Source organism: Carcharhinus amblyrhynchos, chromosome 2, assembly GCF_965287045.1.
Source record: "Carcharhinus amblyrhynchos chromosome 2, sCarAmb.v2.hapA, whole genome shotgun sequence".
In the NCBI taxonomy this organism is placed as follows: Eukaryota; Metazoa; Chordata; class Chondrichthyes; order Carcharhiniformes; family Carcharhinidae; genus Carcharhinus; species Carcharhinus amblyrhynchos.
In genome coordinates, this window is record NC_137325.1 from 64,603,483 (window position 1) to 64,627,200 (window position 23,718).

General features: G+C 41.9%; 1 protein-coding gene across 5 annotated transcripts in view; it reads left to right on the forward strand.

The window, feature by feature from the left end:
* LOC145355102 (insulin-like growth factor 2 mRNA-binding protein 3) overlaps window positions 1-23,718 on the forward strand; it is a 122,373-nt gene that overhangs the window by 48,972 nt on the left and 49,683 nt on the right. For all 5 annotated transcript variants that reach the window (XM_080206979.1, XM_080206995.1, XM_080207005.1 and 2 more), the window contains 2 exons: window positions 17,413-17,464; window positions 17,552-17,615. In XM_080206979.1, coding sequence (XP_080063105.1) covers window positions 17,413-17,464; window positions 17,552-17,615 — 116 coding nt within the window. The remainder of the gene's footprint in view (window positions 1-17,412; window positions 17,465-17,551; window positions 17,616-23,718) is intronic.

Consider the following 23,718-nt stretch of genomic DNA (forward strand, 5'->3'; position numbering starts at 1 on the left):
GGTGTTTCCAAGTGTCTCTTCACTGATTATGGAGGCCTGTGGGCACTCAATGTCTCTAGGTAATTGAGAGTTGGGAGTGAGGCATTGGCTGAATCGAGATCTTATCAGTTCCTTTGATTTTTCCTGTGGCACTGTTTCTGTTGTTTTTAATGTTGATCCCAAACTTCAGCGCAAGTTTTAACTTTGTGTACAGATCATAATTTCAAAATTTGTGAATGGTACAAAACTTGGAAGCATTGTAAGCTGAGAGGAGGATAATGTAGAACTTCAAAAACAGACACTAGAATGTGCTGATTGGCAATTGAACGTTAATGCACAGAAATTTGAAATATTTCATTTTGGTTATAAGAATGCAGAAGTACTATAGAAAAGATCTGAAGGTATTGTGGGAGAAAAGGAACCTGGGTGCCTGTCTGTATGAGCCATTGAATGTGGCAGGACAGACAGAAAAGATGATAATATATGTAGTATTGTGGGCTTTATCAGCACGGGCATAAAGATGATGAGTAAAGAAGTCATGATAAACTTAGAAAACATGAGTTCAGTGTCAACTGATGCATTGCACCAAGTTCTGGGCACTTGGAAGGATGTGAAGGCACCAGAAAAGATTTACAATGAGAATAATTCCAGGGATGTGGAATTTAAGTAATGAAGATAGTTTGAACTATCCACGGGGAGAAACTTTTCCCATTTGTGAAAGAATCAATGACGGGGCACAGATTTAAAGTAATTAGAAAAGAAAGTAAAAGCTACATGAGAGAATGCAATGAGTGGTTAAGATCCAAGAATGTGGTTGATGCAGGTTTAATCAAATTACTCAAGAGAATTAAACTATGCAGGGGTACAGGGAGAAGATGGGAGAATAGCATCAAAGGAGTTGCTCATTTGCAGTGCCTGTGCAGACATGATGGGGTAATGACCTCTTCTTGCACTGTAACGACTGTGATCAATTTGCTCTATTTGTAAATTGTGTCTACGTTCACCTGCAGTATCGGGTTCATCTGTGGATCATGCTATTGGGGTTTTAAATGTTGAACCAAAAACACACTTGGATAAAATGAGATACTTGATGCTTACCTTTTTTTTGGTGCTGGCCCTTCAAAATATCAAAATAGGGATGAGGGGAAAAAAACCTGATAAAACCAGAAAGGAAAATGTTGATGGAGAAATCAGAAATTGAGAAGTGGGAAGCTTCCAAAGAGAAAAGTGGACAGCATAAATGGAGAAAGAAGCTAGAATTCCCTGCACTATTAAAGTTGAGATTGAAATGAGATGCAAAAAAAAAAGCATCTGTTAATTGGTTCATATCAGGCAATGTAGAAATTGGGGGAAATCTTTATATAAAATAAAAATGGGGACAAAGGGACAGCATGAGAAAGGATTACCGGATTAGAGCAAATCGAAAGGTCTTGTATAAACACGCAAAAGCACAGTTGGAAATCATTTTGTGGAGACCGAAGGCATAGCTAAGGTACTAAAATGGGTACTTTTGCATCTGTCTGTTATCAGTGTACCCTTGTTAATGGAGGAGTAATGATATTGGGTAAGATTGAGAGCAAGTACCTAAAAGGTTGACAGACTTCAGTGGAAAGTACCACTAAGTTTTTAAAATTTATTTATTGTCACAGGCTTACATTAACACTGTAAAGAAGTTGCTGTGAAATTCCCTACTCGCCATGCTCTGGCACCTGTTCAGGTACACGAGAGAATTTCACATCTGGGAGGAAACCCATACAGACACAGGTAGAAAGTATAGATCCCGCAGAAATCGAACTTGAGTCCCTGGCGCTGCAAGCAGCAGTGCTTACCACTGTGCCACCATGCAAGTCCAGAATGGATGCCTTTTGATACTGACCGAAGTAAGATGGAAATTGCAGGCGACTTGGGTCACAGTCTTGTCTTCTCTTGGGTATAGTGATGACGCCAGTGGAATGGATGAATGCAAATGTTGCATTTTTTTTGTTTTGAAGTCTTAGTTCAGCAACAACAGGTCAGTTAACCTGATTTTAGTAGTAGGACACTTGAACAATAGCTTGGGATGAAATGATCTGGTATTTAGCAAAGTATGAGTTAATAAACAGAAGTCAGCATAGATTTCTTAAGCAAATCACACTTAACTAACTTGAAAGTGATAGTGAGGAGTGATGAATATTGAGCTTGTTTATATGGGATTTTAAAAAGGCATCTGACAAAACACCACATTATGCACTTGTTAGCAAAATGGAAATCCATGGGATCGAAAGACAGTGACAGTATAGACTGAGGGACACAAAGCAGAAAATAGTTGAGGGTTGCTTTTAGACAAAAGGCAATATGATGGAGTTCCCCAAAGATCAATTTTGAGCCCAAGATGATTTTTTTGGATACTTGATTGGATGAATGAAGCTCAACACCATGCAGGGCAAAGCAGCCAATAAGAATGGTAGCCTGTCCACCGCTGCACAGTGGTAGCAGTGTGTATCTCTACACAGTCACTGCTGCAACTTGCCAAGGGTCCTTAGACAGCATCTGCCAAATTGGAGACCACTACCACCTAAAGGATAAGGGCAGTGATGCATGGGGGCACCACTTACAATTTCCCTTTCAATCCATGTGACACTTGCTTCAAATTGCTTTGCTGGTGCTTCACTGTCGTCGTTTCAAAATCCTGGAACTTGCTCCCTAACAGCTGTGGGTGAAGCTGCATCACGTGGGGTGGGATTCAAGAAGTCAGCTCACTAACACATTTTCAAGGGCAATTGGAGATGGACAATAAATGTTGGCCAAGCCAGAGATGCCTGCACTCTGAAGGAATAGAAGAAAATAGACAATGATTTAGTTTTCAGTATCAAAAACTCCTTTTGCTGTTAATCTCTTGTACAATTGTCCAGTGACGCATTTAGTGCTGTTCAGTGTGACTTGCATTAATTGGGGAATATTCCAGTGTGGTGTGGTGTGCTCCTTTTTATGGTATCTGTGAGCATGATGAGCAAGGCTCTTCTTCCAATCAGTTTGAGGTATCCGTACTGGAATATATGGATTGAAAATCAGGAAATATAGAATAAAGAACATTACAGCACAGGGACAGGACCTTCAGCTTAACCAAGTCTGTGCCAACACAGATGCCTGACTAATATTTTCTTGCCTCTCTGGCTATCCACTCTCTCTAAGCCTGTCATAATCTTGTAAAACCCCTGTCAGGTCCCCCCTCATTCTCCGAAGCTCCAATGAAAGCAATCCAAGTTTCTTCAAACTTACTTCGTAGTCCATATCCTCCAAACCAGCAGCATCCTGATAAATCTCCTCTTCACCTTTTTCCAATACACCAACATCCTTCTGGTACTATGGTGATCAGAATTGTACACATTACTCCAAATGTGGCCTAACCAAAGTCTTATACAGCTGCAACATGATTTTCTAATTCCTATACTCAACACCCTGATTGAAGGCCAGCATGCCATATGCCTTCTTGATCACCTTGTCCACCTGAGTTGCCACCTTCAGGAGACTGGATTTGCACACCTTGATCTCTCTATGTTAATATTTCTAAGGGTTCTATCATTTACAGTATATTTTCCTTCTGCAGTAGACCTTCTAAATCGCAGCCAACATTTATCTGGGTTAAGTTCCATCTGCCATTGTTTGGCCTAAGTCTCCAGCTGATTTATATCCTGTTGTATCCTCTGACAACCTCTTCACTATTTGCTACTCTCCCAATTTTTGTATCATCTGCAAATTTACTGATCACCTACATTTTGTCAGCTCACCTTGGATCCCATATGACTTCACCTTCTGTATCAGCCTGCCATGAGTAACCTTATCAAAGGCTTTAGTAAAGTCCATATGACATCCTCTGCCCTACTTTGGTCACCAGCTCAAAGAACTTAATCAAGTTTGTGAGACCAAACCTTTCTTTTACAAAACCATGCTGCCTATCACTAATAACCCTATTCTCTTCCAGAAGTGAGTACATCCTGTCCCATGAATCTTCTCCAATAATTTCTACATCACTACTAAGGTCCACAGGCTTGTAGTTTCCTGAATTGTCTCTTCTGTCCTTCTCAACCGAGGAGCAACATTAGCTATTCCCCAATCCTCTAGTACCTCGCCCCAAGTTAAAGAGGGTGCAAAGAATTTGGCCAAGGCCTCAACAGTTTCTTCCCTCACACCTCTTAGTATTCTGGGTATAGACCCTATTTGGCCCTCGGGACTTGTCCACCTTAATGCTTTTCAAAGCCTCCAATATCGCCTCCCTTTTTATCTCAATATAACTCGCATTTAAAAGGTGACAAATAATGGCTAAAGCAGCTTCACAAGGATGTCGTCAAACAAAGTTTTGCACCAAGTCACATAAGGAAGCATTGAGGCAGAAAGGAATTTCTCTTTTTAAAGAGCATTTTAAAGGAGGATCATGAAAGATTAATAGAGAATTTCAAGTTTTGAAGTCGTGGATGCCAATGGAACAATTTAAAATTGGAGTATATGGAGTATATCTCTGGTTGTAGGCCCAAAGACAGTTATAGATAAAGTGGGGCAAAACCTAGAGGGATTTGAACAAAAAGTGAATTTAAAATATATACATTGGTGTCCAATTAACAATGTCATGAGCAGAGGGGTGATATGTGAGTGGGGTTTGGTGCAGGTTAGAATACAAGCAGCAGAGTATGGAGATGAGGACAAAAAAAATCAGTCAATGTTGGCTCTATTCTCTCTCCACAGATGCTGTCAGACCTATTGAGATTTTTCCAGCATTTTCTGATTGGTTTGTTTCCAGTTTGCAGAGGGAGAAATTTACAGAATACTGAAAGACCTGGATAGAGTGGAATTAGGGAAGATGTTTCCATTAATAGAGACTAGGATTTGAGGACACAGCTGCTGAGTAAAGGGAGGAGTCTTTAGAACTGAGATGAAGAGGAATTTCTTCAGCCAGAGTGTGGAGAATCTATGGAATTCATTGCCACAGAAGGCTGTGGAGGCCAGGTCATTGTGTATATTTGAGAGAGAGATTCTTGATTGGTTAAGGGATTGAATGTTAGAGAAAAGGTGGGAGAATGGGATTGAGAAACTTATCAGCCATGATTTGAATGGCAGAGCAGACTCAATGGGCCGCAAGGCTTAATTCTGTTCCCATATTTTATGGTGCAAGTTGGTTTGGAATGTATTGGAATAGTTGAGCCTAAAGCTAGGTGAGGGTTTCTGCAGCAGATAGCTGAGATAGTGCCATCACCTGGTGATGTTGCAGCATTACAAGTTAGTTATCTGTGGTGAGGGCATGTTGTTGTTGTTTTCGTGCTGTGATTATTGGCAAAGACTGCAATAATACACCAGATGGAGTAGAGTATCTCTAATCACAACTTTTAAATTTCAGTACTTAACTGTACATGTGTAGATGCCAAATGTTGCCTTTGGGTTTACTCTGCAATGAATGCTGATGGTCTCGCTGTTATTTAAAAAAAGGTCTCTGCTATTAGAGAAATAGAGTACAAAAGCAAGGAAGTTATACTAATCCCTTTTATCAAAAGAACAGGTTACGCCTCAGCTGGAGCCTTACTACTGCATAACATTGGAGCATTGAAGAAACGTTGCCTTCTATATCAGCATTATTAACATTTAATGAAATATTTTTTAAATGTCTGTGAAACTGATTTTTTTAAAATTCTTTATCAAGGTGAATAACCTCACTTCCAGTTTTACACTCTATATACACCACCCTTCCCATTCAGTTTTCAAAATGCCTTGCAGAATCTTGGTGTCTTCCTCAAAACATACTTGAACTAGAGGTAGCCAGTAACAGCCACATGATAGCAAATAAAATCTTTTCCACCAACTTTGTCAGCAAACTTGGATTCGCTGTTCCTCATCCCTTAGTCGAAGCCATTAATGGATTGTAAATAGCTGAGGCTTAGCACCAATCCTTGCGACACTTCACTAGTAACAGCCTCTCCATTTATGAGATAATACTAAAGAACTGTGACAAGAAATAGGCTTGCAGAATAGGTGGACAAGTGGCAGATAGAATTTAATAAGAGAAGACTGGCATAATGCATTTTGGCTTGAAAGATGGAGCGTGGCAATGTAGACTTAATGGCATAGTTCTAACCTAGTGGTTCATGCACATAGGTGGCAAGGCATATTGAGAGTCATTAGCAGTGCAAATGGGATCTTGAGCTTCAGTGTCATGGTGGTGCAATGGTTAGCACGGCTGCCTCAGTGCCAGGAGGGTTTTGTTTCCTCCCAAGTTCCAAAGGTGTGCAGATTAGATGGATTGGCCATGGAATATTGTTCCATAGTTTCGCAAGATGTGTAGGTTAGCTGGATTAACAATGAAAATTGTATTGTTATGTGGATAGAGTGGGTCTCAGTGCAGACTAGATGGGCTGAATGGTCTCCTTCTGCACTGCATGAATTCTGTAATAAATAGAAGTATTGAATATAAAAGCAGACGCATTACAAAGCTCTGGTTAGGCATCTAGTTCTTCTCACCACACTTTTTAGGGAGGATGCGAGGACTCTTGAGAGGGTGCAGAGGAGATTTACCAGAATGGTTCTAGGATTGCAGGATTTTAGTGGCCAAGATTACGTTGGAGATCCAGGGTTCTTCTGTGGTGTGCAGGAAATTGAAGGGGGATTTGTTAGCAATGTGCAAAATTGACAAGTTCAGATAAAGCAGACAAAAACTGGTCCCGTTAGCTGATAGTACAGGGACTTTCAACCTCAGGAACCTTTCTCTTGTGCAACAACCCCTCCTTTGGATGTCATGTACCTCTACATTCTTGAAGTACCCTCTACTTTTGCCTTTAGTTTATTGATGTCACAACAGCTTTTGATTTCCTACATTACCTTTTCCCTTGTCTCACAAGAACTCTTACTTTTTGCCATCCTGGTTGTTCCCCAGTATATCTCTCATCATCACTTAAGTCTAAGAGACACAGACATGTATTTGTGAATAACTGGTTCAAATTATTTATCTTCAGATATGGCTAGACCCTTTTAAAAGTATTACATGCAAACTGCTCAATCTTCAAAGATCATCCAAGGTGACAAAAAGCAACATCTGTTTTCCATCACTCTCCTCAAATCGCAACCCTGCCTTCAGCGCACACTCCAATAACGTATGCAATGAGCTCATGGATTTCTTTGCTGCAAAGATCAAGACCATATAGTCAGCTACCTGTGCTGTTCTCCTTTCCCCTACCCCACCAGGCCTACCATTTTAAGATTTCCCCCATGCCCCATTTACATCTTTGGTTTATCACCTGTTTCCCTCCCTACACTGAGTCCCTCCTGTTGATAAGTCCTCATCTTTTTCTCCAGATTCTATTTCTACTAAACTGCTGACAAAGCAGCTCCCAGCTCTAATAACTAACATTTTTAATAGTTCCCTCTTCCTTACCATCACCCGTTTCCTGAAAAGAGAACCTCAATTGCTCTGTCGTAAACTATCCTCCTATTTCCAAACCTTGCCTTCTTGAGCCTTTAACACATAGCTGTCCCAAATCATCATCTTCAGAATTTCACCGATGAATCAAGCTTTTCTTGTTATAGAAGGCTCTTACCAGCGTCAGAGGTACCTTTCTGTTCTCTTTGATGTTGACAAGGTAGACTACCTTTGTCATTGTCTTCAATCTTTCTATCGTCTTTGGGAATGCAATTGCATGATAAACCGTGCCAAAGCTTCACTGCCATCTGCTGGAAGGGAGTGAACTAGCCTTGTATCATTTGTATCTGTCCTATTGGAAACAAAATATTTGTAATGACTTCTCGTTCCTGTATCATTACCAGTGGTATTCCCCAGCAGTTTAACCTTAGCACGCATTTTTTTCCTTAACTACATGTCTGTCAGTGACATCATTCAAAATCATGGCAACAGTTTCCGAAAGTGTACTGATGCTACTCCATTTCTCAATCTGTCTAGACCCTTGCTGAATTTGTCAGATTGTGTATCTGACATTCAGAATTAACTGAGCAAGGATTTCCTGCAGTTGAATGTTCAGAAAATTGACCATTTCATCCCTTTTTCTAGCAACTTTTTCTGAAACCAAGCTGTTTGCAATGTTAATTTCATATGTGACCACCGAGGTGACCATCTGACGTCACATTCGCACCAATATGAAGACTGCCTATTTCCTGCTCTAGCATTGCTCTGCTTCAACCTTCCGCTGCTGAGAACTTCCACACCTTTATGACCAATGGATAAATTTTCCCCCAATGCTCCCCCCAACCCCGCTTCTGTACTAATCTTTGCCTCAACTCCATCGTGGGTGGGTGGAGGGGCTTCAGTTGCCATTCAAGCCTCTGTCCCTCATTTGCCCCAGGTAAGACTCTAAGAGCATACCTTCTGATGGTCTTTGTTCCATAACAATCCCTCAAAGCACCATGGGGTATTTTATTATGTTAGAGGCACAAAAGCTAATTGGGCTGAAATGCTTTGTACGTTCAAATAAAGCACCATATTATTTTAACTTTACAATTTTTCCTGATTTGAATTTATTGACTACACTGTTACATTTTTCATCCTTTCTTGTCACTGCACCCAAAATACAATACTTGCCAATTCACCTGCATTTTGTCCCTTCCCACTACAGTTAGAGCTGATTCCAACCCTGTTTAAGTGGGCCCAATCTCAGCTCCATCTTTCCTTAGTTCTGTGCCAATGCCCCATGAATCAAAATTCCTGCCTCCCACACACCATTCTTTGAACCATGTATTCCGCTATCTGCTCTGTTTGACACTGCCAAACTGCACATGGCTCATGTTAGTAATCCAGTTATTAATATATTTGAGGTTTTGCTTTCTATTTTATACTTGTTTTTAATTAGCAGCTCCAACTGCCTTGAATCTCAATCCATTGATGTTGCTGGCCTCCTCACAAACAATAACAAGTGGATCTTCCTCCTTCACATTCCTTTCCAGCTGCATGGAAATGTTGTTAACCATGACACCAAGGCAGATATAACGTACAAAATGCTTGTTCAGAGTCTCTGCCCTTTCCTTGATTCCCATTATTGATTAGCCTGTTAAAAGACCAATGCTCACTTTAACTACTCTTCCTTTTTATACATTTTGTAGAAGAGTTTACTGTTTTTATATTTTTTGCTAGTTTTTCCCCTTATAGTTGAATTTTGCTGTCCTGCTGCCGTCTGTGATTTGCAAAATCTGCGCCTCGTGACAGGATCATCAAGCAACATCCAGGTTCCATTCACAGGTTTGCTGAAGATTTTGCACCTCAGCCATGTCGTCATGAAACCCCAGTAAAGAGAAATCTAGACCCTAGCAAGTGAAGACCTGTTTGTCTTGAGTTACAGCACTCTCCACAAATCTCTATTTTGCAGTTGCAGTGCACTACTTGTGCTGCCATCCCATAAAATCTTGTTTTATTTAATTGCTTGCTTATACTTCCTAATTTAACTCGTTACTTGATTTAGTTTAAGTTACGGGTAGATTACATATTTACCTTTTAAAACAAACACAATCAAATTGAAAGGAAAGATGTACAATGCTACAAAGATTAGTAGCTGAGAAGATTGGGAAAATTCTAGAAACTAACAAAGGATGACTTTTAGTTTAAAAGGGTGAAACTAAAGTGAGGGAAAACTAGTAAGAAATGTAAAATTAGAAATGTACAAAAAGGAAAAGAGTAGCTGAAGTGAACATTCTCTTAAGCCAGTTCAATAATGGGAAACAAGGAAATAGCAGAGACTGTGAACAGGCATTTTGTTTCTATTCTCAGTAGAGTGCACACACAGATCCTAGTAATAGTTGAGAATTACAGTAAGATAAAACTTCAACAGAGAATGACTGCAAGATTCTGAGGTGCAGAAGGAGCTAGGTATTCCAGTACGTGAGTCATAGCATAATCAAGAAGGCCACTGCAATGCAATCTTTAATACAAGAATTTAGCTTATTATAAGGATTATAATTATAAATTGGGGAGCCACATTTCAAATACTGTATGTTGATTTACTCTTCTTATTTAAGAAGGGATGTAAGTGTGTTGGGGTGGTTCAAAGGAGATTTACCTGATTGATATCTGGAATGAATGGGTTGTCTTGTGAGGAAAGGTCAGTTATGCTGGGCTTGTTTTCCACTGCAGTGTAGAATGTGACTGATGCTTTGACTGAAGAATGTGAGATCCTGAATGGCATTGATAAAATGGATATAGAAAGGATCTTTTCCTCTACTGGAAGTCCAGAACTAGGGGGGCACTACTTCTAAAACTAGGGTCAGGGTCTCATGATGTACCATGTTTTTGTGAGCACTGGTGCTATTCATGTTTTAGTCCTTTTTATCCTGGTGCACACCCCATAATGACTTGGACTTGAGAGATGGTGGGGCCCACTTCACGGCGGCAGTCTCATTGGTGAGTGAGCTCATGTTTTGGCTGTTCCGTAGGCGTTAGGATGATGGCTACCATTGAGCGAAGTTGTGGACAATGGTCTCTGCTCAGCAGCACAGACTATTGGTGCTCACATTGATAATGTGAGCCTTTGGAACATTACTCCTCTTCTTTTTCCCCTTTCTAACTGTAACCCCCCCTCCCCCGGCTCTGGGATCCCCTCCTGAATGTGATTACTATTCATTAGCGCCTCATTTTCTCTAACTAAAAATAAATCCTCCAGCTTCAGCTCCAGTTGCCTAACCTGGGCCCTCAAACGCTGCAACTCCAGACGTTTGGTGCAGATGTGGACTTTCCGGAGATGTGGTGTGTCCAGGAACTCCCACGTATTGCACCTAACACAGCTGACACGCCTCCCCAAGCGCCCTGCCATTTATTTGACCACCCTTAGACTTATGGACACAAATGGAAAAACTTGACCAGTAACTCACCTTGCCTAAGCCTGCTCTCGCCTAAGCCCTGTGAGCCAAAGCCCTTGCAGTACACACTCAGCACCCACCTCACTCTGCTGCCCGCTCCTGACACTGCCCACTGTCTATTGCGGCCTTGCTTTTGTACTCCCGCACTCCCTTCCCGACTGCCCTTGCGCCTAGGTCCCGCTATGGAAAGTGCAAACTACAAGAGAACCCCGCGAACCGGCAATGCAATTGAAAATAATAGTACGCTCGCAGTTCAGACTCACCAGCCACCAGTACACTGCTCCAGAGAACAATGAGACTGATCCTCGGGTGAGTACCTGTTTTGTACTCCCGCGCTCCCTTCCCGACTGCCCTTGCGCCTAGGTCCTGCTACGGAAAGCGCAAACTACAAAAAAACCCTGCGAACCGGCAATGCAATTGAAAATAATAGTACACTCAGTTCAGACTCACCAGCCACCAGTACACTGCTCCGGAGAACAATGAGCGTTTTACTCCTATCTTAGGGGCAAAATTGGTCCTCTCAGGGACAGACGAGGGGAATTGTGCTTAGAGGCTGAGGGAATGGGGGAGATCCTGAATGAATATTTTGTGTTGGTATTCACAAAGGAGAGGGTGTCTGGTACGGTCATCGAGGGAGCAGTAGACCAATTGAAAGATCTATCGATTTACGAGAGAAGTAGTGTTTGGGCTTTTAGGTAGCATTAAAACCGATAAATCTCCGGGGCCCGATGGCATTTATCTTAGGCTGCTTAGGGAGGCGAGAGGTGAGATTGCTGGGCCTCTGACGCAAATCTTTGTCTCTTCTTTGGACACAGGTGAGGTCCCAGAGGACTGGAGGATAGCAAACGTGGTACTGTTGTTTAAAAAGGGAAGCAGGGATAACCCGGGTAACTATAGGCCGGTGAGTTTAACGTCAGTGGTAGGCAAGTTGATGGAAAGGATTCTTAGGGATAGGATGTATGAGCACTTAGAGCGTTGCGATCTGATTAAGGATACACAGCATGGCTTTGTAAAGGGGATGTCTTGCCTTACGAGTCTGGTAGAATTTTTTGAGGAGGTGACAAAAACGGTCGACGAAGGATGAGCCGTTGATGTTGTCTGTGTGGATTTCAGTAAGGCGTTTGACAAAGTCCCTCATGGTAGGTTGGTAGAGAAGATTAAAGCTCATGTGATATGTGGTCAGGTATCTAGATGGGTAGAGAACTGGCTTGCAAAGAGGAGTCAGAGTAGTAGTGGAGGGGTCTTTTTCTAGCTGGAGGTCTGTCACTAGTGGTGTGCCGCAGGGCTCAGTACTAGGACCTCTTTTTGTAGTCTATATAAATGATTTGGAAGAGGGAGTAAGTGGTGTGATCAGCAAATTTGCTGATGACACCAAGATGGCTGGATTGGCGGGCAGTGAGGAGCAGTGTCCGACAATACAACAGGATATTGATAGGCTGCTATATTGGGCAGATATATGGCAAATGGAGTTTAATCCTGATAAATGTGAGGTGATGCATTTTGGCCAGAATAATGTAGGAGAGAGTTATATGATAAAAGGTAAGCCTGTAAGGAGTGTAGAATTGCAGCGAGACCTGGGGGTGCAAGTGCAGAAGTCTTTGAAGGTGGCAGTGCAAGTGGAGAGTGTGGTGAAGAAAGCCTATGGTATGTTAGCCTTTATAGGAAGGGGTATAGAATATAAGAGCTGGAGTCTAATGTTGCAGTTGTACAGAATGTTGGTTAGGCCGCATTTAGAGTACTGCGTACAGTTCTGGTTGCCTTTCCACCGGAAGGACGTGGAGACTCTGGAGAGAGTGCAGAGGAGGTTACTAGGATGTTGCCTGGTATGGAAGGACTGGGGTATGAGGAAAGATTGAATAAATTGGGGCTCTTTTCCCTTGAAAGACGGCGACTGGGGGGGATCTAATAGAGGTATATAAGATTATGAAGGGTATAGATAGGAAATAGCTTACCTCTGTGTCTCTATCATAGAGTAAACACAGGACAAGGGGCTTAAGGTGATGGGGAGGAGGTACAACACAGATATTAGAGGGAGGTTTTTCACACAGGGTAGTGGGGGTATGGAATGCTCTGCCAAGTAAGGTGGTGGAGACAAACACGCTAGAGTTGGTTAAGAGCAACTTTGACAGGCACGTGAGTGGGTTGGAGATGGGTGGATATAGGAGATTGTTTTAAGTAAGGGTCATTGGGGCGTCCCTGGTAAGATAAATGGATATGGTACAATAATGTTTTTTTTCCTCTTTTTCATTCACAGGTTTAAAGTCGGTCCACATTGTGTCCAATGAGGGGCATACACGCGATGGGTCGTACCTGGGCTGCTCTTGGTTGTTCGAGATTGGCCTAGTGCTTCATGTCGTTAGTGTGTGCTTAAACTGGACCAGATACTGGGCAACACGACAGCTCAGTGACTATCGCTGATTGCTGTGCAGACACATGGATTTGGGCCGGTGTCTGAGGGAGTTTGCGCATTCTCCCCGTGCTTGTGGGGGTTTTCTCCGGGTGCTTCAGTTTCCTCCCACACCCCAAAGATGTGCTATTAGGTTGATTGGCAGTAATAAATTGTCCCTAAATTAGTTTCCCTCAATGTGCATGGCCATAAAACATTAGATAAGGGCCATGGGTGGAGGGGGGGACTGGTGGTGTTAAGATGGCAGCGCGGGCTCGTTGGGCCGAAGGGCCTGTTTCCCGGGCTGTCTTTTTTTTGTTCTTTGTTGTTCTTGTTGCTCTATAAACTGAGAGAGATCGTAAAGAGAATGATTGATTGAAGCGGAGAAGAGAATCCTGTCAGTCGAGAGGGCAGCCACCTCAATGGGGGCTTAGTGTCAGTCCTGGGAAATCTTGCTACGTGGTGTGTCGAACATCCTATTTGAGTCAAGAAGGTGGGGTTTGAGAATGAGTATCCACGTGCCCAGTCTCCTGCAGGTAATTGATGAATTCCCAGCCAAATTTGAGAACTGACTGTCATGCTTTCACAATCTTGATTTTGTTAGCTGGACGTTTTTGAGTTTGATGGAGCACATTGTATCTGGTGTTTGAAGTCTGGGGTTGGTTGAAGACTCCGTCCACTGCAGTGTCTTGTCCCCTGTGTTTGTTGAAGGGCTGAAGGTGGCCAGACATGACAGGTCTTCACTTGCTGGGGTCTAGATTTCTCTTTACTGGGGTTTCAAGATGACAACATGGCTGAGGTGCAAAATCTTCAGCAAATCTGTGAATGGAACCTGGATGTTGCTTGATGATCCTGTCATGGCTTTGGTCTTTTCAAGGTCCACGGATGGTTACATAATCCAGCAGTTCACCATTATTGCTGAACTTTGTTCCCTTGAAATTATAGTCCTGATTTTTGTGATAGTTTTTATCCTAACAAGTGTGAGATATATGAATGCAGGTGTTTGTCATCTGTTATACTGTAAAAAATCAGAATTTGTTAATCCTGGGCTTGTACACTCTCTAATTATATCCTCGTGTTGATCCTGCACTGCTTTTTTCATATTAATGAGAACAATCCTCTAACTGAGCTCTGAAGCAAATTTTGCCAGGTATCCTGTTTGGAGTAACCCTTGTTCATCTTTGAATGTATCCCCTGTAATGTCATCTCTTAATTGATCCTAATTATCTCACTGGGGGCATTCTGAGTGAGCATGTTAGTAAACTTCCATTTGTTATCCTAGTGAATCCAAGGACATCCATTTGTCCTTCTCCCCTGTGATTTCATCTCTTAATTGATCCTGTTACCTGATTTATCATTGGGACTAATCTGGTCAACGTGGTAGTGAACATTCGCTTGTTATCCCAGGGTCATCCGCTTACTAAATCTGTGCAGTTTTGTTTTGATCTGCCTTTGCGTCTTAATTCTGGCATATATAGTGGTGGACTTTTTCACCCAATATCCTTTATTAGAATTACTGTTAAAATGAGTAGTGTCATCCAACGAGGTGGGCAAGTGGTTTAATGTGAAGGTAGTGGGTGGGGCCTATGAGTCCTCAATGGGTGAGGAGAACCCCCCCCCCCCCCCAAAAAAAAACTCGTTTGTACCATAACAGGATGAAGTCTGTTATGGTACAAACAAGCATATATCCTTAATGCTTCCCAAGGTAGGTTGGGGTATACAGTGTATCTGCAAAGAATTTCAAATATGTTAGGTGAGTGAGCAAAAATTGACAGATGAAGTATATGAGATGGTCCACTTTGGCAAAAGAAGAATAGAGAAGTGGAATGTCAAACGATTAGCACTGCTGCCTCACAGCACCAGGGACCTGGGCTCAATTCCAGTATTGGATGACTGTGTGGAGTTTGTACATTCCTCCTGTGTCTGCCTGACTTTCCTCCAGGTGCTCTGTTTTCCTCCCACAGTGCAAAGATGTGCAAGTTAGGTGGATTGGTCATGCTAAATGGCCTCTTAGTGCCCAAGATATGTAGGTTAAATAGATTAGCCTTGGCAAATGTGTGGGGATATGTGGACAGGGTGAGCGTGAGGGCCTGAGTAAAATACTGTCAGTGTCGGTGCAGACTTGATGGGCCATATGGCCTCCTGCATTTAGGGATTTTATGAAATTCTATAAAATGTTGAGACTGCAGCATGCTACAACATAGTAATCTGTGTCTCCTTGTATATGAAATGTTAACATGGGTATAGCAAACAATTAGGCAAATAGGATATTGGCCTTTATTGCAAGGGGGATGAAATATAAAAATTGGGTCTTGCAACAACTTGAGGAACGATATACTTGCATCAGAAGAGGTTTAGAGAGAATTCACTTCTGGCGGAGTAAGAATGAGAGACAATCTATTTGGAATGTAAGATTCTGAGGGGGTTTGATAGTTGGAAGGATGTTTCCTCCTGGGTAGTCTAGGACTTAGGAGAAATGTTTTAAAAATTAGAGGTCTCCGATTAAAAGTGGGATGAGGAAGAATTTCTTCTCCAAGGTCACCAGTCTTTGGAATACACTTCCACAGAGAACTTCCCTTCTATAAAGCCAGAGAAAACTGTGCACTCATTTTCCATCTGAAGTGAAGCATTGGCTGCCTTCTGCACATAACTCAGATGTTCTGTATCGTTTAATACCTGGGTTGCAGTTGTGATTTGGTTTAAAAAGGTTGGCACGTTTTTCATATGATGCATCTTGATTGATCTATACACAATGGACTATAATGCCCTAATGCAGATCATTAATAGTGTTTTCCAATCATTTGATACTTCAATATTGCCAAAAAGAGGGACTTGTTGCTAAGCTTGTCAATGTGTATTCATCAGGACAATGGTGAGGCTGTCAAGTTTCAAGTGATCGCAACTTGTATCACAGGAGCAAAGGGGTGCCGACTGTTTGGCAAGTCAACTCTGCCTGAGTTGTTACATGGAGAAAGGAATGGGGAATTATAGGTTACCCAGACTCATGGTAATTCAAAAAAGGAGCCTCCTTGAACGTGTCTCTTTTTTATTTGACAGCAGTGGATTAGAGCATATCAATGTATGTTGCTTCTGGAAAATTCAAATAAGCCACTATGCAGCAGCGACACAAATGACATTTTCCATTAATGGATCAGTCCAAAAAGATCTGGCCAACACACTTGTGTAAAGTATGAATTTCAGTGCCTGTGCAATGCCAGGTATATGGTATAGACTATGTCCTCAGATTTATGGATAGAATTAAACATTTCTTCAATAGCTCATAATGGGCAGAGCAGAGATGGTACTCCAACAACCCATGTTTGTAAAACATAAAACAAAATGACTGCTGTTAGATGTGGTTCTGAGATTGGGCAACAGTGCTGAACAATCCTGAGTGTGCTCATGGCTACATTAAGAACCAATTTGAGATAGCCAAGCTTTTAACATAGTTCATTTACACTTCCTAGAGGCGACTTACATTCATATGCAGGAATCCACTCCTCCCAAGCAAAATAAATATCTTTATACCTTGCACCTTTTTCTGAATTAGCTGGAAGTTTGGGGAATGTACATGAAAGATGTAATTGCAGAATCCCTACAGTGCAGAAGGAGACCATTTGGCCCATTGAGTCTGCACTAACTTCCTGACAGAACATCTTGCCCAGGTATTTAACCCACATTTATCCCATTAGTCCCTCTAACCTACACGTCTTGTGACACTAAGGGACATGGCCAGTCCATCTAACCTGCACATCTTTGGAATGTGGAAGGAAGGGAGCACCCAGAGGAAACACTCTCAGATCTGGGAAGAATGTGCAAACTCCACACAGTGACCCCAGGCTGGAATTGAACCCAGGTTCCTGATGCAGAGAGGCAGTAGTGCTAGCCACTGTGTCGTTCTAAATTTTAAAAAATATTTTGTTTCCCTGTTGCTTTCATCATGGTTAACTTGCCAACCCCCTTTTCCTTCCATGATATAAATTGTTCTGATTATTTGAAATTTGGTATTCTTGGGTTTGTCCTGATGAGTGCAAGATGAATCAGTATGTATCATTCTTCAGCAATATTAGTGTTTTCCATAGTCATAGAATGAGAAATGTTTTTATTATATGCTAGAATATAGTTCTGATTGCAACGGATATGCAAAATGTAACATCTTGTTTCATGAAGAATTGTAAACTAATTTGCTCCTGAATGTATTCAGTTCCCATTATCTTCTCTTTTTGTTCTAGGTCTTGGACAGCTTGTTAGCTCAATATGGTTCAGTGGAAAACTGCGAACAAGGTATTTAATCGCCATTTTAGTATTTATAATTAACTGCATATCTTATCCAGTTTTTTAATATCACTTTTTTATTTTTTTGGTCTGCAGTTAATACAGAAACAGAGACTGCAGTAGTGAATGTTACATATTCTACCAAGGAACATGCAAGACAGTGAGTATTGTACGAGTAATTCTTCATGGTCCTTTTAATTGTGGAAAAGTGCCAGAAGCTTTTATTAACTTCCTGACACAACTTCAGGATTCATTCCACAGAACATCCAAGTGAATTTTTATTTCACCAGCATCCTAGTTGTATGAATTTGCATGTCATTGTCTAAAATAGCACAGAAACAGGCCAGTGCAAAAGCAAAATACTACTGATGCTGGAAATCGGAACTAAAATCAGCAAACTACAGAAGTACAGGGTCAGCCAATGACTGCAGAAGATACCTATTTCAAGTTGATCTTTTATCGGTACTGGAAGAAGTTAGATGTAACAGTTTTTAAACAAGTAAATAAAAGGTCTGAGAGGTGGAAAGGGAGGATTGATTAAATGGTGGAAGGATGATAGAAAAAGACAGAAGAGAGTACTAATGGAACAAGCAAATAAACCAAAGATGAAATCTACAGAAGCTATAAATTATAACAACGCAACAGTTACCAGCACTTGATAGAATAATTGTTGTGATCTGGTGACGTTGTGTTCTGAGAGTCCAAAAGGCTGTAAAGAACCTAATCTGAAGAAGTGGTGATGAACGTTGAGCTTTCATCTAACCTTTTTGGGATAGAGTGGAGCAGCTGAGGGTGGGATGAAGTAGTAAAATGGCAAGTGACTGGAAATTTAATTAGGATGCACTTGCAGATGGATTAGAGGTATTCAGCAAAGAGTAATATATATATTAAATCCAAGAAAAATGAACAATTTGCCCAGGACCAAAAGTTGGGGGATAAAAAGTCACAGCACAAGAAGAGAATTTAAATTCCCACTATTCCTTTATCATGACACAGGACAATATTGTGATACAGCAAATCAGTGAAGAGTTCCCACCAGCTTGACTTTGGACTGGCACAGTTGCAAATGACTTCTTCGGGTGAATTCCTGAGTATTCACTTGATGCTGTTGTCCAACTCCTCTCTCCGAGTCACCCAAAACCATACTCCCTAGTTGTTTCAAGTGCAAACAAGCAAATAAATGAGTTCTAAACTCAACTCAAAGAACAAAAACAGCCTGGGAAATAGGCCCTTCGGCCCAATGAGCCCACGCCGCCGTTTTAACATTACCAGTCCCCCTTCCACCCATGACCCTTACCTATGCTTATGGCATCCCACATTGAGGGAAACTGATTTAGGGACAATTTATTACCTCCAATCAGCCTAATTGCACATCTTTAGGGTGTGGGAGGAAACCAGAGCACCTGGAGAAAACCCACACAAGCACAGGGAGAATGCGCAAACTCCCACAGACACTGGCCCAAATCCATGTGTCTGCACAGCAAACAGTGATAGTCACTGAGCTGTCGTGTTGCCCAGCATCTGGTCCAGTTTAAGCGCACACTAACGACATGAAGCACTAGGCTATTTGCAAACATCCAAGAGCAGCCCTAGTACAACCTATCGTGTGTATGCCCCTCGTTGGACAACAAGGCAGACCGACTTAAAACCTGTGAATTAAAAGAGGAAAAACATTATCATTCCACATCCTTTTACATTACCAGGGACGTCCCAATGCTAATGAACCTTATTTAAAACAGTCTCCTATATCCTTCCATCTCCAACCCACTCGTGCCTGTTTGAGTTACTTAGACAACTCCAGCGTGCCTGCCTCCTCCACCTTTTACTTGGCAGAGCATTCCATACTCCCACTACCCTCTGTTTGAAAAACCTCCCCCTGATATCCGTGTTATACCTCTCTCCCCTCACCCTAAGCCCGTGGCCCCTCATACTGTGTCTCTCTAACATAGGAAATAGCTTACCTCTGTTTACTCTATCTGTACCCTTCATAATCTTATATACCTCTATTAGATCCCCCTTCAGTTGCCGTCTTTCAAGGGAAAACAGCCCCAATTTGCTCAATCTTTCCTCATAACCCAGTCCTTCCATACCAGGTAACATCCTGGTAAACCTCCTCTGCACTCTCTCCAGAGTCTCCACGTCCTTCCAGCAGTAAGGCGACCAGAACTGGACGCAGTACTCCAAATGTGGACTAACCAACGTTCTATACAACTGCAACATTAGACGCTAGCTGTTGTACTCTATACCCCTTCCTATAAAGGCTAACATACCATAGGCTTTCTTCACAACCTTCTCCACTTGTACTGCCACCTTCAAAGACTTGTGCACTTGCACCCCCAGGTCCTGCTGCGTTTCTATACTCTTTATAGGCTTATATAACTCCCCCCTATGTTATTCTGGTCAAAATGTGAGGTGATGAATTTATCAGGATTAAACTCCATTTGCCATATATCTGCCCAATATACCAGCCTAGCAATATCCTGTTGTATTGCCAGACACTGCTCCTCACTGCCTGTCAATCCAGCCATCTTAGTATCGTCTGCAAATTTTGCTGATCACACCACTTAGTCCCTCTTCCAAATCATTTATATATACTACAAAGAGAAGAGGTCCCAGTACTGAGCCCTGCGGCACACCACTAGTGACAGACCTCCAGCTAGAAAAGGACCCTTCCACTACTACTGTCTCCTATTACCAAGCCAGTTCTCCACCCATCGAAATACCTGGCCTTGTATCCCATGAACCTTAATCTTTTCTACCAACCTACCATGAGGGACTTTGTCAAACGCCTTACTGAAATCCATATAGACGATATCAACGGCTCGTCCTTCATCGACCGTTTTTGTCACCACCTCAAAAAATTCTACCAGATTTGTAAGGCAAGACTTCCCCTCTACAAAGCCATGCTGCGTATCCTTAATCGGATTGCAACGCTCCAAGTGCTCATACATCCTATCCCTAAGAATCCTCTCCATCAACTTGCCTACCATTAACGTCAAACTCACCGGCCTATAGTTAGCAGGGTTATCCCTCCTAACCTTTTTTAAACAACAGTACCACGTTTGCTGTCCTCTGGTACCTCACCTGTGTCCAAAGAGACAAAGATTTGCTCCAGTAGCACTATTATATTACCGAGTCCCATAATTGATTATTTGGTTAATATCATTTCCCTGCAATTCATCCAAAATAACTTTTGCCAGCTCCATTCCTTTTCTTGTTTAGCTGATGCCATTGTGCCATGTATAATTTGAACAATATAATCGTGTATACATGAGTATAACTTGGCTACATATTTTGCTACTGAAAGTCAGCTTTTAAACTTCTGTCCTTTTTGAAGTTGGCACTGTAAAAAGTCTGACAACACCAGGTTTTAGTCCAACCTATTTATTTGATAATATACTCACAAGCTTTCGGGGTTAGTCCCTTCGTCAGGTGAATGGAGAGTTCTGGCCTCAGACAGAGCATATAAAGCACAGACAGTTTAGAGATTACTGATTGCCATGCCTGTCTAACATATCTAACATGTTAGTTATTTCTTGTGATTTGGGTTCGCAGATTGGTGTTTTCACATTTCTGGGCCTATGCCAAAAGAGAACAGTTTTTCAGTTTGTTCCTGGGATGCAAGTGTTGTTGGGATATACTGTCCACCCCCAGTTGCCCTTAAGGTGGTGGTGGTGAACTGAGCTGTTGCCTTGAATAGCAGCAGGCCATGTGGTATAGGTATGTTTATAGTACTGTTAGTGAGGAGGCTCCAGGATTTTGACAGTGTCTAGAATCATGGTCCTTTTATCTCCTAAGTGCAGGTGTATTATTTGGCAATCTGGCAAATTACCCTTTTGAAAATTCTTCCACTATATTTTTCACTATTGTTCTAATTGGAAACCCATTCATATTGATCAGGATGTGAAAACATTGCTGGACTCCTGTTTTAAATTTGTAAGTAATTCCATGTAAAAACATTTTTCTAACATATGTTTATCTAGCATCCTGTTTGTGTAATTAAGTTAGTTAAGATAATTAAGTTATAACTATCAAGGAGCAAAAACTGAACAGGTTGAGGCTCATTCTCTAGAAGGGAGAGGATGGAGGAATGAAAAATCATAAATTACAAAAGGGTTTGGTGGGGTAGATGGAGAGAAAATAATTTTGCCTGTGGGCAAACACAAGACTGTCACTAATAAATCCAATCAGGGTTTTGGGAGAAACATCTTTTACTTGGAGCAGTTGTTTCTCAACCTTTTTCAGTAACATTGCACACTTCAATGAGACAAACCCGCTCTGTACTTGGAATCTGGTCAGTGGACAGGTTCAAAAAGCAGTTAGAAGCTAATAGAATCTTAGCTGTTCTCTCCAGTGGGAGATGCTTCACAATAATAGACTTTCAGTTACATCTTATAAAGGTCTGGTTAGATAACATTAATGTGTTTGGTTCTGGGCAGCACCCCTTGAGCTTTGGAGTGGATGCAACACGGATTTAGCAGGAGTCTACTGGGGCTACAAGGGTTAAATATAGAGAAGTTGCGTAGATTTATATTGCCTGCCATCTAGAAGATTTTGGGTTGATACAATCCTAAGTGCTAATGTAACAAATAGTCTCTCTCATAGTCAGGGTACAAAGAACATCCTCTCTTTTATCTTCTCTTTTTCCTTCTCTTCCCACCCCACCTCCCAAAAAAAGCAAAGGGTCTCAAGGTAGTGAATAACGGATTTTATTTAGATAAGAGCATCAATAGAAGGTCTTGTAACTCTGGCAGTGTCCTTATCTCTGATCCAGAAGGTCTAGGTTCACGTCCCCTTTCAGGATTTGCTGACCATGGAAGGTGTTAATGTAACCTTGCGGTAACTTGCTTTTCAGCTGAAGTGAACATAGAACACTACAGCACAAACAGACCCTTCGGCCCACATGTTGCGCTGATCATATCCATACCCACCAGGCCATAGAACTATCTAACTCCCAATCCCATTAAATCCCATGTACTCACCCAGCAGTCTTTTAAAAGACCCCAGCGAGTTTGCCTCTACCACCACTGTTGGCAGCCGATTCCACTCATTCACCACCCTTTTGAGTGAAAAACTTACCCCTAACATCTCCTCTGTACTTGCTTCCCAGCACCTTTTTAAACCTGTGTCCTCTTGTAGCGACCATTTCAGCCCTGGGAAATAGCCTCTGAGAATCCACCCTATTGATTCCGCTCAACATTTTTATAAACCTCTATCAGGTTGCCTCTCAACCTTTGTCTCTCCAGGGAGAAGAGACCTAGCTCCCTCAACCTATCTTCATAAGGCATGCCTCCCAATCCAGGCAACATCCTTGTAAATATCCACTGCACCCTCTCAATAGCTTCCACATCCTTCCTGTAGTGAGGCGACCAGAACTGCGCACATGAACAATGATAATACTTATATGCTGATATTTTAATGTACTTTGTTTTAAAATCATAATTGTTTAATTCTCTGCATTCACATGTGTAAACTATTCCCTTGTTAACTTATTAATTTGTTTCAAGAATCATTTGAGGTGCTACAGGACTACCAATACCTGGGGGTCCTTGTGCATGAGTCGCAAAAACGCAGTCTGCAGGTGATCAAGAAGGCGAATGGAATGCTGGCCTTTATAGTGAGGGAGATAGAATATAAAAGTAGGGAGGTCTTGCTGCAACTGTACAGGGTACTGGTGAGGCCGCAGCTGGAGTACTGTGTGCAGTTTTGGTCGCTGCACTTGCGGAAGGATATATTGGCCTTGGGAGTGCAGAGGAGGTTCACTAGGCTGATACCGGAGATGAGGGGGTTGGACTATGAAGAGAGACTGAATAGACTGGGCCTGTACTTATTGGAGTTTAGAAAGATGAGGGGGGATCTTGTAGAGACGTACAAGATGATGAAGGGGATGAATATGGTAGAGGTAGAGAGATTCTTCCCGCTTAGAAAGGATAGCAGGACTAGAGGGCACAGCCTCAAGATAAGAGGGGGGCAGTTTAGATCTGTGTTGAGGAGGAACTTCTTCACACAAAGGGTGGTGAATCTCTGGAATTCTCTGCCTGTTGAAGTGGCGGAGGCTACCTCCCTAAATGTATTTAAGTCACGGGTAGATAGGTTTTTGACAGACAAGGGAATTAAGGGTTATGGGGAGAAAGCGGGAAAGTGGAACTGATCCACTTCAGATCAGCCATGATCTTATTGAATGGCGGGGCAGGCTCAAAGGCTAAGTGGCCTACTCCTCCTATTTCTTATGTTCTTATGTTCAATAATGTATTCTATTTAAA